Genomic DNA, 12,145 nt, shown 5'->3' on the forward strand with positions numbered 1-12,145 from the left:
TCCTTTTCCTTTTCCTTTTCCTTTTCCTTTTCCTTTTCCTTTTCCTTCCTTTTCCTTTTCCTTTTCCTTTCTTTCCTTGTCTTTTCTTTTCCTTTTTCATTTTCCTTTTCTTCTCTGAGTTTTTTAATTTCCCTTTCCTAATTTGTGTTCCAGTTTAACAATTTCAGAACTATTTAATTTGATCCTTTCGGTCTGTGCCTGTCTCACTGAGGAAAAAGTACCACGAGAGAACAGAATAATCTACAGACATGCTGTCATATACAGGCACTTTTCCCAATCAAATTCCCATTTGTCTTGTTCTGCTTCCTCCCTTGTACTGTCTCTGATGGTTGATTGATTCAGCTCACTAATGTGCTATAGAAAGTACTGTCCAATGTTTCTCCTGGGAGAAACCATCTTGATCTAAGTTGCTACACCTCAGCAGATGCTGGATACAGTATCACTGGTAGCACTCAAAAATATATCTCCCTTCTCTCCGTTACAGACCCAGAACTACCTACATACCTGTGGGCACTTGCAGTACTTTCTCAACACTCTACTGCAGACATGTATATGGCAGCCAGTGCACAGGGGATGCATTTTGCCCCTGCTCCAGATTTAGGGAAATGGATAAAAAGGTACATGGGATGACAGTACTGTTGTAGTTACAAAAAGTTAGTACTGTTATGGATCAACAATCCATTACTGGGATACAGGAAAACTGGGAAGGTTACAGCACCTCTGAGGTACAATCCCTTCTGTGTGTTGCTCTTCAGCTGGTGCCGTTGAGCTCTGCCCTTGACTCAACTTGGTTGTAAAAGCGCAATCTAACCCACTGCCTTCTCACCAGGGAGTCATCAGCTTACTACAACATTGCAGCAGCTAAAAACTTGCAAATATTTCCTTAGCTTTCTGTTGTTTCTTTTTACTCTCTGGAGAAACAAATTCAAAAGACAGCTCAATTGTGCCAAGATTATTTTGGAGATGGTATTTTACTTGCATCCCACTCAACATGAAGACTCTTGTTTCTCAAAACCCCCTCTAGACCTAGAATACACACTGATGCATCTGGTCATAAAAACATACAAAAAGCATAGTTCATAAAGATACTATCTCTCTTTTTATTTATTTATAGATTTACTTGGCACTTACTGGCCTAATGCAGTTATTTTAGGGACATACTTAAATACAGAAATATTGGCCAACTTCTCTGAGAGAATTATTGGCATTGCTACAGTTACATTGTGCTTCCAACACATACAGCTTTATTCTCTTGTATCCATAGCTTTGAAAATACAAGTAAGTAAGTAATACAAGCTCAAATACAAGTAAGAAAAAAAGAAATGTAAAGAGGTAGAAAAATTATTTTCTGTTCATTGTAAATGAAGATATTAAACAGTGATTTTCCATACTTAAACTATCTCCCACTCGTAGATGACCAAAAACTAAATACTAATACAAATGACAAAATACTAATACAATAAACATAGGAGGCTCCTTCCTTCCTTCCTTCCTTCCTTCCTTCCTTCCTTCCTTCCTTCCTTCCTTCCTTCCTTCCTTTTTCTTCTTTATCTTTCTTTTTAAAGTTGTTCATTCTTTCTAAAGTGGTTCCTTGCTTGTTTTATTTTAGGCATGTTCCATCCATGGTTAGAAATCAGTCATGACAGTGGTCTAATGCAAAATTTTTGTCCATGGAGAAATCAGGCATGATCACGGTCTACCCTGGAATGTGATCTTAATGCTTAATACCGCTGACAAATCATTAACATCTGTTAATAACTCACTCAGCTGCTTTGTTAGGTTGTTTTTAAAAAAATCTTATGTACATCATAGATGTCTCCAACTCATAGCCTAAGTAACCTTTCCCAGCTGCTTAATCCTTATTTAAAATATCACTTTAAAATGTATACATTTTTAAACTATCCCATTTCTTTGTCTCCAGACAAAGTAACTGTGCTAACATCTGTTCAGTTCCACTCCCCAATTCCCATCTTAAATACTTATTTTCAGCATGTATTTTTCTTGTAAATAGAATCCCATGTATTTTCTCACCTCCTAGTCCTTCAGTTTCCCATTTCCGCTCTTGCTCTCATTCCACTCTATCCCTCATGGTTTCTTTTGACTGAGTATATTTTAAATACAGGAATAATACTGAAAAAAAGATTTAAAAAGCTTCTTTGATCATCTCACACTAATTTAGGCTTGCAAAAAAGAAAACGGTGGCATGCCATGAATCTACTATATCTCCAGGGAATAAACAAAGGCAAAGGAGAACAATATACAGTCAAGGGTGTGTAGGTAGTTGTTAGGGATAAAACTATGTAATGGAAATACTGGAACATTAGAAAATACCTTCTGGCTGTGAAAAGCAGTAGGTTATGCAGGAGCCTTCCAAGGGAATTAGAGGGGGCTTGTCACCTGGCACATTTTAAAATAGGCTGGGCAAAAGCTGTAGTTTGGGACCAAGCGATTGGCAGAGGAGAGAAAGAGGGAGATGAAAAGGGTGAGGGAGAGGGAGAGGCAGCTGAACTCAGCAACAGGATAGGAATTTCTGAGTGCTAGTGCAGCATGGGCAGAACATGATGGATGTAGGCTGTAACATCTCATTTGTGAACTGGCCATGATTTTAAGTGCTGGTTCTACTGAAGTGGTCTAAACTGCCTCTAGTACAGCCCTGGATAAAGTGCTAGCAGTCCTGGTACCATTCCTCATTGCCGTGAAATAGCAGATGAATAGGTGAATAGATGTCACATGACCAAAATAAATAAATCAGATTCATAAATGATGTACAGGATAGTCCACATTGCATTGAGTACGAAGAGTCCTAATGGTATTTCTTTCTCACTGTTAAGAGTATAAGGGGTAATATACATAGCTCGAAAAAGGTACATTACCATAAGTTGTAGTAATTCCCTTTTTTCTGACGGCAATATAATGGCATACCCTGAGGCTGTGGGAATCTAAACAAATAAAATAATTAAACACATCTGTTGTACTTAATACAAATCATAGTACACTGTAATAATACTATAGGGTATTTTCTTTACAAATACGGCTGTATTTTTCCCGGTCTGTTAGCTAACCCACGTATGCAAAATGTTTCAAATTGAATTTAATTTTTATAATGAAAATTTGATCATAGCTTCTGACTCATGAAAGGATCCTGATTATCTGTAAATATCTTGAGATACTATAAAGAGAATCCAAGTGTTTTTATACTGTCTCTAATTTCTCTGGTAGCTTCTAACTAGAGAAAGCAACAGTAAAATGAGTATATTTTAGCAAGTATTCAGTCCTAGGTTCTCTCCCTTTTCTGCCTTTCCCCATCAGACAGTGTTATGAAAAAAGAATTATTCTGTCATATCTGTAACCCATGGTATGATTCTTCACCATAATTACAGTTTTAGAGCTCTTCTGTCAAATTTTCCTGTTCTGTCTAGCAGAGGGCTATTTGTACCCTCATATTATAAAAGTAAATATTTCCATAAAATTAAGACAAAAACAAGAAGAAAAAATTTCAGAGCTTTCTTGGATTTAAACTGTGAGTGCAAAATGTGCAGCCCATGAAATCACAAAATGCAGTCCACACCACTCTCTTGCAAATGCATCATGTGTACACAACTAATCAACTGCAGGTTTTTCCAGTGTTAGAGAACACAAACATGAAGAAACTTCACTTCCTCTACCAAGGAAGATGCTGTACCAGTACAGCCAAATATGTCTGTATACATTTATTTTTTTAAACATGTAAATATATATATGCAGATTATAGAAGAGAAACCCTCAGGCACTTGTCATATTACAAGTTCTGCCCGTGTAGTAATGTTTATATCAACTCTGTAAGCATGGGAAGTCCAAACATAGAAAGAATATTGTGCTATGTCATTAGAATGAAAGCAAAATGTACATTAAAGGGACCTGAAATGAACTATTTTAGCTCATTGTCCGAACTGGAGGAAAAGCAAAATAACAGGCACAAAATTGTTAAGAGAAAAAATGCAAATGTCCATAGTCAAAAGGATTGTCAATAGCAGGATGGATAATATTCAGTATGTCTTTTAGCATGACTTCCATTTATTCCTCAAATCAACTGCTCAAGGAATCATCTTCTACCAGACAGAGCTGTGCTTGAGAAATGTAAAAGGACATACGGAAAGATGCACCAAATGAAAAATTTCAAACAAAATTATATACTATGTCTTGAAGATAACTAAGGCCGCTCCAAGTCAGTTTTGAACCAGCATCCTCCCAGAAACCCAAAACACCTGCTGCCTCTACTGGGCTGAGAAGAAATTATGCAAGAAAACCATCACACATTCCCTCTTATCTGTCCTAGTTCTTGCATTCTTTCTCTTTTGCTCTCTTTGGTAGACTTGCTTCCTTTTCTAAAAAGCTCACACTCTTTTCTAGTACTGCCTCTCCTCAGTTCTCCTATGATGGTCTCACCACTTGCTTCCTGCACACAGAGCCATTTCTCTTCCTTCTATTGCACTCCTGTAGTATGCGAGTAGATAATTAGATATCTGGAGTATTCATTTATTTTATTTTATTGACCTAAAAATCTTAGAAAGAAGGAAAGGATTCTTTAATACGTAAATAGAGATTATTGTTCTATCTTGAGCACGTTGAAGGTGGACATGGCTTATTTGGTGGGTGTTAAAAATTCCAGGTTGTTACAGTTCATGAGTGACCCAAGAAGCTGCATGAAGTTTTGGTAAAGCCAGTGGAATGTCACAGAAAACTTGTAATCCAAAGCATGGTACCATCATGCCACGCTGCCAAATAGAAATTATGATTTTATGGTATTTCAGTTGTTTAGAAAAGTATCTGATATTCAGTAAAAAAATTCAAGAGTAGATGGCAGAATGTTTAATCAAAATTAAGGAAAAGCTTGATAGAAGAGAACTGTAGCAGTCTGACTGGATTATGCACAAAATCAGTTTTTATCAAAGAAGGGATAGGATTATTTTAAAATCAAGAAAGAAATATATGTTATAGATCTTCCAATAATCTACATTGATTTGAAATAGGGATATCAGCAAGCAGTTCTGCTGTTTGATCAAAAACAAATAACACAGTATCACATGTAGAGATGATGAAGCCACATTTACAAAGTTCCTTTTATCCCAAAGGATCTCGACCCTCTTTATAAAATATACATGTGGTATGCCTATGAATACAAAAAAAAAAGCACATAGGAACAAAAATCACTTTGACCAGCTCTGCAAATAAGAGCATCTGTTTAATAGTGCACATCAATACTGTACTTTAATTCAGGGAAGGACTTAAATTGCAATAGTATATCTAGCAGGAATTATTAGCCCATGTACCCTTATTAATTCCTAACAGACTGTACATAGAAGGGGAAAATAAAGGGCAAATTAGAGAGCACTGGATCACATCCACATAGAAATTATTATAAACTTAAAGTCCTTATTATAAAAAATTTGGATCTGTACGTAAATATTCAAAGTATTTCAATTCTGAAATTCAAATGTCAAAAACAGAGTATAAGCTGCAATATGCACACAAGCCCTGTGAACAATTGTGCCAAAGGCCATTGATAAATCAAGTAAAACTAATCCCAGAGAAAAGCCTTGACATTTGGTTGAAATAAGGACATTAAACTGAGTTGGTCAGGGATTAGTTTTACTTGATTTTTTCCCCTCAAAATGAAAAAAAAAAAAATTTCAAAAAACAATGTTTCAATATAATTTTGTACACTTCTTTTAGATGACAATGGATGTCATTCTCTACATTTTCAAACAAAACTTCTGTTTTTCTAGTTTAAAATTACTTACAAGTCATTGAAAAGACCAAAAAATAAAAGGAAGTGAAAACTGACAAAATCCAAAAATTAATTACATGAAGTTTCATTAGCCAAAACTCTTTGTTTTTCTAACAGTCTTCTGAGAGTTAAACTGTTTATTTCAATACAGAATATTTTGGTATCTTGATAATTTTCCCAGGACATGAAGACTATTTTCTGCTAAAAACTGTTATGAATCTAACTAGAGCAGTTTGAATCAAGCAACATGAACTTAACATGGCTTGATGCAAACCAAGTGAGCTATGGTCACTTGTAAATTACAATGTAAATGACTTGTGTAAGGACAATGAACTCTTCCTTAAACCAATGTTTTTGAGAAACAGGCTCCACTACTGCTCATTCAAACAAAAAAAAGACCAAAAATCAAAGAGGAATTAATGATATAAAGGAAGTAGCTCTTGCAAAACAACAGATGGAATGAGATCGGAAACACATGTAGTAAGCTGAACTTTTTTAATAAGACCAAAATGACAGAACTGGAACAAAGGAACAGAATGGATAAACATGCACACAAATCAGCAGAACAGTTGCTAACCAGAAATAGGTCTGTAATGCAGAGTCCAAATCTTAGATCCCAAATTATTTTCTGAAGTTGATGCTTTAGATTCATGATGTTGGTTTAGAATTTTGCAGAAAGAGTAACAAATTACAAAATCCCTATCATGACTACATGAAAAATGTCTCCACAGTTTCTAAGGTGAATTATTCACCTCATATTTTAAATACTGATATTCTGGATCACACATGAGGTGGAAAGTCAGTTTACTTGAAGATTCTGATCTAAGAGTGAACTATGCAAAGAGGTGTTAAAATAAAGCAACATGCACTGCAGGTTCCCCAGATTCTGCCAAAGGTGAGAGACAGCTTTAAGGAAAAAAACAGGGACATTGGATAGGCTGATCATGAAAAAAAGCTCTACGTATTAACTTATTTTCCTAGTAAATTGAAGTAAATGCTTTTGAAACAATACCTCCTGGGTCTCTTTAAGCATTGATTTTGAAATTGCACACTCATCCCAACATGAGACTGCGTTGTGAAGACACAATTATATAAAAAAATAGGAAAGTTTGTTTAAATAAAGAGAAAAAAAATCATGTGGAACTATCATTATTTGAGTTAACTAGAGAAGTATTAAAACACTGCCTGTTGAATATATGTTTAAATTGTTAGAACAAAAGTTATTCTACTGATTCTTTTGGTAAAATAATAAACTAGACTTTCTCCAAGTCCTTTAGATGGTATTTGGTATATAATAATACTTATCGGTCTTTGAATACCTCAGAAGTAAAAAAAACCTAAATACTAAAGTTGTATGAACTTGAGTTCAACATGAATCCATCTCCACTGAAGTCAACACAGATCTGGAGTACGATTTGGTATTACTGTGATATGAGACAAATATTTGCCTCAAAATGCAGAGTGATGTCAAATTACTGCCAAAAAGAAAGAGAGAAGTAAATAATTCATCTAATCCATATAACATTTTTCCTGTTCACAGGAATTTCAGACACAATTTTTTTCAGATGTGTTATGCATTTGAAATGTTTTAATGACATGTTGTTATTTTTTTCTCTATTATTTGAAAGCAGTTAATCACATATTTCTTCATTTGTGTTTTCTACTAAACTCTGTCATGTAGACAACTGCTAAAAAAAATTAAAAGTATGATTTCTATTTCATAACTACACAATCCAAAATGACTATTTCTACTTCAATATATGTTTCACAGTCTGCACGAATACTTGCACAGGAAACTTTGAAATTTGTTTTCAAGAACAGTGAAATCACTAAGATTCAGCTGTATAAATACTGGTGATAATCAAAGTAAAAGAGAAAGTGCATGTAAAGGTAATCAACTCATAAACCTGAGGAAATATTAGCCAAAATTTTATTTCTAGTCATAGTTCTAACTTTCCAATATCAAGCTTGGCTGCATGCATTTCTTGAGGTGTTAAAATGTAATAGCAAGGAAAATTTTATGTTAGGGCATGTAGTTCAAAGTTACTGAGCTCCTGAAAATGTCATTTTTATGCCAGCAACTCAGTAGTAGGCATATGAAAAAAATGAACAGCTTTTTCCCCTGAAAATTCAAGCTGTTCAAGGATAGAGGACTACATCAGAACATAACCTGAAACTGTCAGACAGACCACAGTAACATCCTCCAATTATCAATCAGGGTTGCTTGACTGATTCCTCAAACACCATCAGCTTTTCCTTGACTTTAGACAACTCCCTGTAATTCTCTCCCTTTCCCTCACCAACTGCACTTATGCAATCTGTGAGCTGTTGCATAAATATTAATTTTCCAACAATAAAACACTATTAAGTTCTGAATTTTGTACATTTGTTTAAGCCAAAACATATGCCACTAGAATACAAAGGATAAAACCTAGGTGGAAAAACACTTCATTGTTTTTAGTTTTAAAGTAATATATAAGGCAATATCTTGTCCTATGTATCATGAACTAGAATGCCATTTTGTCATCCTTTGAAAGTCTGATGGATGAAAACTACATTACAGCCTGTATTACACTTAAGATGTGAAAAGGGTTCAAAATAAGCAAAACCAGTTCTTTATCCAGACTAAGAAATTTATCTCCTCCCTCACTTTCTAGCAAAGAAAGATCACCTTAATTAAAAAGTAGACTTTTTATGTCTTGACTTTATCTGTACTGAAAACCTCTTGCGACTGCTATCACTTCTTATACATAGGCACACAAATAAAAACTTACCAGACTCTGTATTTAGGAGGACAAGAGGAGAGATTCAGTACTTTATTTCATCTACAGCTGGCTAAAATAATCATAAGGGTAACTGATAAATAAAACAGCTATCAGAGACTGTTCTATGAAAACATTAAAAATTTAGCACATCTTTTTTTAATAGTGTCTCATCAGAAGCTATACCAATATATCTTGCAATTGAGAAAAGAGCTTTATTTCAAAGAATAAGTGGGATTCATAGAGCTAAAACAATGGGTCATAGTTATCTTCATATACATAACTCACATGATTTTTTTAAAGTAGTGATCTTTAGTGTTCTAATAGATAAAAAAAAATTATTTTCAAATGTATACTTAGGAAAAAACACTTCATTAAGCATTTGGATTGTCTGTAGGTTATAAGCATGTACTTAAATATTGCTTCTTCCTTGGTGTGAGCAGATAAACAAGTCTAGCATTGTTACTGTAGAATAACAGAAAATTGCTAAACACAGAAAATATATTGCAAAATGGCAAAAAAGAGCCAAACCATTTTTCAGGGTTTCAAAATAATCTTTGACAGGAACTTTATTTTCTCCAATTTTTTATTAAAAGCATACACATACACAAAATATTAACAAAGCAAAGATGCTAAGCCACCAGTCCACTAGATGTGAGCCTCTGATATTTTCCCTAAATTCCTTCAGAAGAGTAATTTAAATCAATGAGATTTCACTAACTTGAAAAGGCCATGGGACTCTTTTCACCAAACAAGCACTTTATAGAAAAAAGGAAGAAAACTCAAAACACCAGAAAAATTAAGCAACAAATGCTGCTTTTATATATCCTTTCACTTAACCAAAAGGAAGAAAACCCTAAACCAATCACCATAACTGTAATAGCTGGAAGAGACTAGGAAAGCAGAGATTATCAATACTATGTTGGACTAAGTAAACTGCAGTACTTAGTGGCAGTGCAAGAAAGGAATAAAGTAAATGAAAAAGTATTAGAAAATATTCTATATTCAAAGTTCAGAATTAAAACCAATGTTTCATTTGAACTTCTTCAAGACCATCAAAGAATTAATCTGCTTTAATAAATTTGGACCATTGCAACATGAAAAGAAGAAGCATGACGTTAGGAACATAGAATGAAATGATGGATGAGAACAAAGGACATTCTATTCTTGTTTTCATCATTGGCTTTCAAAATGTAAGTATTTTGAACTGCTAAAATCTGCTGAGATCAGCAGAAGAGTTCCCACAAAATCTGTGTGATATCTCTGGATATCTCTGCATCAACAAACCAGAAAAACTGTCACTTGGGTGCTGTCCACTTGTGCAAAGAGTTGTAGCTAACTCAGTGGAAGAGTTAACTGAAGTTTCTTCAGATGAAGAAATTTGTTTAATGGATATTTTGACTCAGTCCTCCTGTTCTGATTCATAATCTGATTCATAATCAGATTTCTTCTGCACACCTACCATTCTTTCCTTTTTTCCTACTTTCTTCTTTCTTCTAAAAATTCCACTGTTTATGAACTCAGTTTTCACATTAAAAAGTTTCCTAACTTTTATTATTTTTTATTATATTTTTCAGTATTAATACAGCTTTACAAACATCCGCATATACTCTTTAATGCTTTAAGTTTATGGATCTCACATCTGAGAAACCTTTTCACTACGGAAAGTGTGACAAACTCAGTAAAATCTGCAGTAGAATGGGGAAATCTGTCCTTCTGTTCTGAGAGTCCACTGCGTGGTTTCTGTCAGAAAGCTGAAAGTATGTGTGTTGATTGCCAGTTTATCACTACAGATGTTCAATTAATGCTTTTTCTGACATGATATGTGGCATATACTAAAATATGAAGGATATACATTAAATTTTTTCAAGCAAGACTGGAGACATGAGGATGTGTAGGATGCCAACCTCAAAGGCACCAGAGGCATGAGAAGCAAATCACTGCTGCTGCATTTATACTACAAAAGCTGTATTTATACTACAAAAGAATATGATTCCTAGTTCAGTACAAAGAGGAAAATGGCAAGAGGTAAAACCAAAAGCTTGAGACCTATAGGTGAGTTACAGGAAAACTTGTCAAAATGAAGTCACTAAAGCATATCCTTTGAGGACCATATGATGGCAGACCAAGATAGATTTTTTTCTTTTAAATTTGGTCTTGTATTTTTTTTGCTTGTACCCTGTTGCTTCTGAGTCAATAGTTTCCGTCTTCTTATGTAAGTCTTGTTTTAATAGCATAGTCTCAGTGGTACTTGGAGGGGCAGAGAGGACCTTTGAGACTACCAGATGCATTGTCTCTAGACGAATCAACACATGGGTCCCTTCCAACTCAGGATATTCTGTGATGCTGTAACACATTCCATATTATGTGGGCATACAGAAGAATTGCCTGAGTAAACTCCAAGCCCCAAGGAGGACTTAGAGAAGATAATGCAGATGGAGCCTTAACATCTGCATTCTGGTGTTGGGCAATGACCACAGAGAGATGGCTTCCTGCTGCAAAATGTAACCTGCAGAAAAAGGCATCTCAAGGTCTTATACAAACCACAGAATGTGATTCAAACAGAAGCCAAAAATACATCAATAAAAAACTCACACAGTGGCTAACTGGAACTAGAATCTCAAGCCATAATTGACAGCTTCAAGCATATTTCAGAGACCACAGCTGTCCTCATTTTTTGTTTGGGGCCAATTCATCTCCTAGTGAAGCTTTTCTACCTACATGACTGGGACACAGATAAAGCTCGAGAAGCAGTTTATGGTAATTATTGGCCCCGCATAACACACATGGCATGAAAAGCTTTTTTCTTACTATTGTATGCTTCTCCATTCTGATTAGCTTTTCACATATGGTTACATTCACTTATGAATTCATATAAAAACAGAAAAATATAAGGATATTCCAGAAAATAGAAATGCAACTGTTCTTTTTCCATCTCAGTAATTCAACATCAAAAAACCCTAATTTGAACAAAATTTCCAGGTCATTTAATCATTTACTCATGTAAGAACAAATATTCAGAAAAGAAAATAAGGACAGATAAAAAGATTTATAAAAAGACAAAACCGTGAAGTTATTTAGCTTATAAAGAGAATATGGAACGTCTTCTTTTATTATTTTTATAAAAAAATCTGTGACAATTATTTTGGAGACAATATGGTATCTCCCAATTACATATAAAGCATCACTGCAGATGATATATATAGTAAGGGAATTTAACTTCATGTTGTAGCATTGTGTTACAACAGTGAAAATACATGTCATAAACAGATTTAACACCTTTAGATGACCTCTAATCAGAAATGTGTCATGCTACTCAAATTTCATCTGTTGAATGCTGCAGATACAGGTAAGTAAATATAAATGTCATTAAAGATGACATTTATATATAATATATAATGACATTTATATAAATGTCATTAACTTCTCCTTATTTGGAGAAGTTAAAGGATTTTATCTTTTGACAGCTTGCAATTTGAATATCTTCCAGTGTCAACAAAACCTGTTCAAGCACAATCTTACCTTGTTTTCACTACATCAAGGGGATGCATCAGGCAAATTTCTACAAGACCTATAAAAGAATAATAAAAAAGGCCCAATAAACATCTTTATATAG

The 12,145-nt window shown here is 34.4% G+C and overlaps 1 protein-coding gene across 5 annotated transcripts in view; it reads right to left on the bottom strand.

Annotated features, from left to right (window-relative positions):
- The window catches only part of SLC25A21 (solute carrier family 25 member 21), a 253,590-nt gene that overhangs the window by 100,896 nt on the left and 140,549 nt on the right, over nucleotides 1-12,145 (bottom strand). For all 5 annotated transcript variants that reach the window (XM_017829445.1, XM_017829447.1, XM_017829446.1 and 2 more), the window contains exon 2: nucleotides 12,052-12,100. In XM_017829445.1, coding sequence (XP_017684934.1) covers nucleotides 12,052-12,080 — 29 coding nt within the window. In that variant the 5' untranslated portion in view covers nucleotides 12,081-12,100. The remainder of the gene's footprint in view (nucleotides 1-12,051; nucleotides 12,101-12,145) is intronic.

The sequence above is a fragment of the Lepidothrix coronata genome, unplaced genomic scaffold (assembly GCF_001604755.1).
Source record: "Lepidothrix coronata isolate B3197 unplaced genomic scaffold, Lepidothrix_coronata-1.0 Scaffold164, whole genome shotgun sequence".
Taxonomy (NCBI): Eukaryota; Metazoa; Chordata; class Aves; order Passeriformes; family Pipridae; genus Lepidothrix; species Lepidothrix coronata.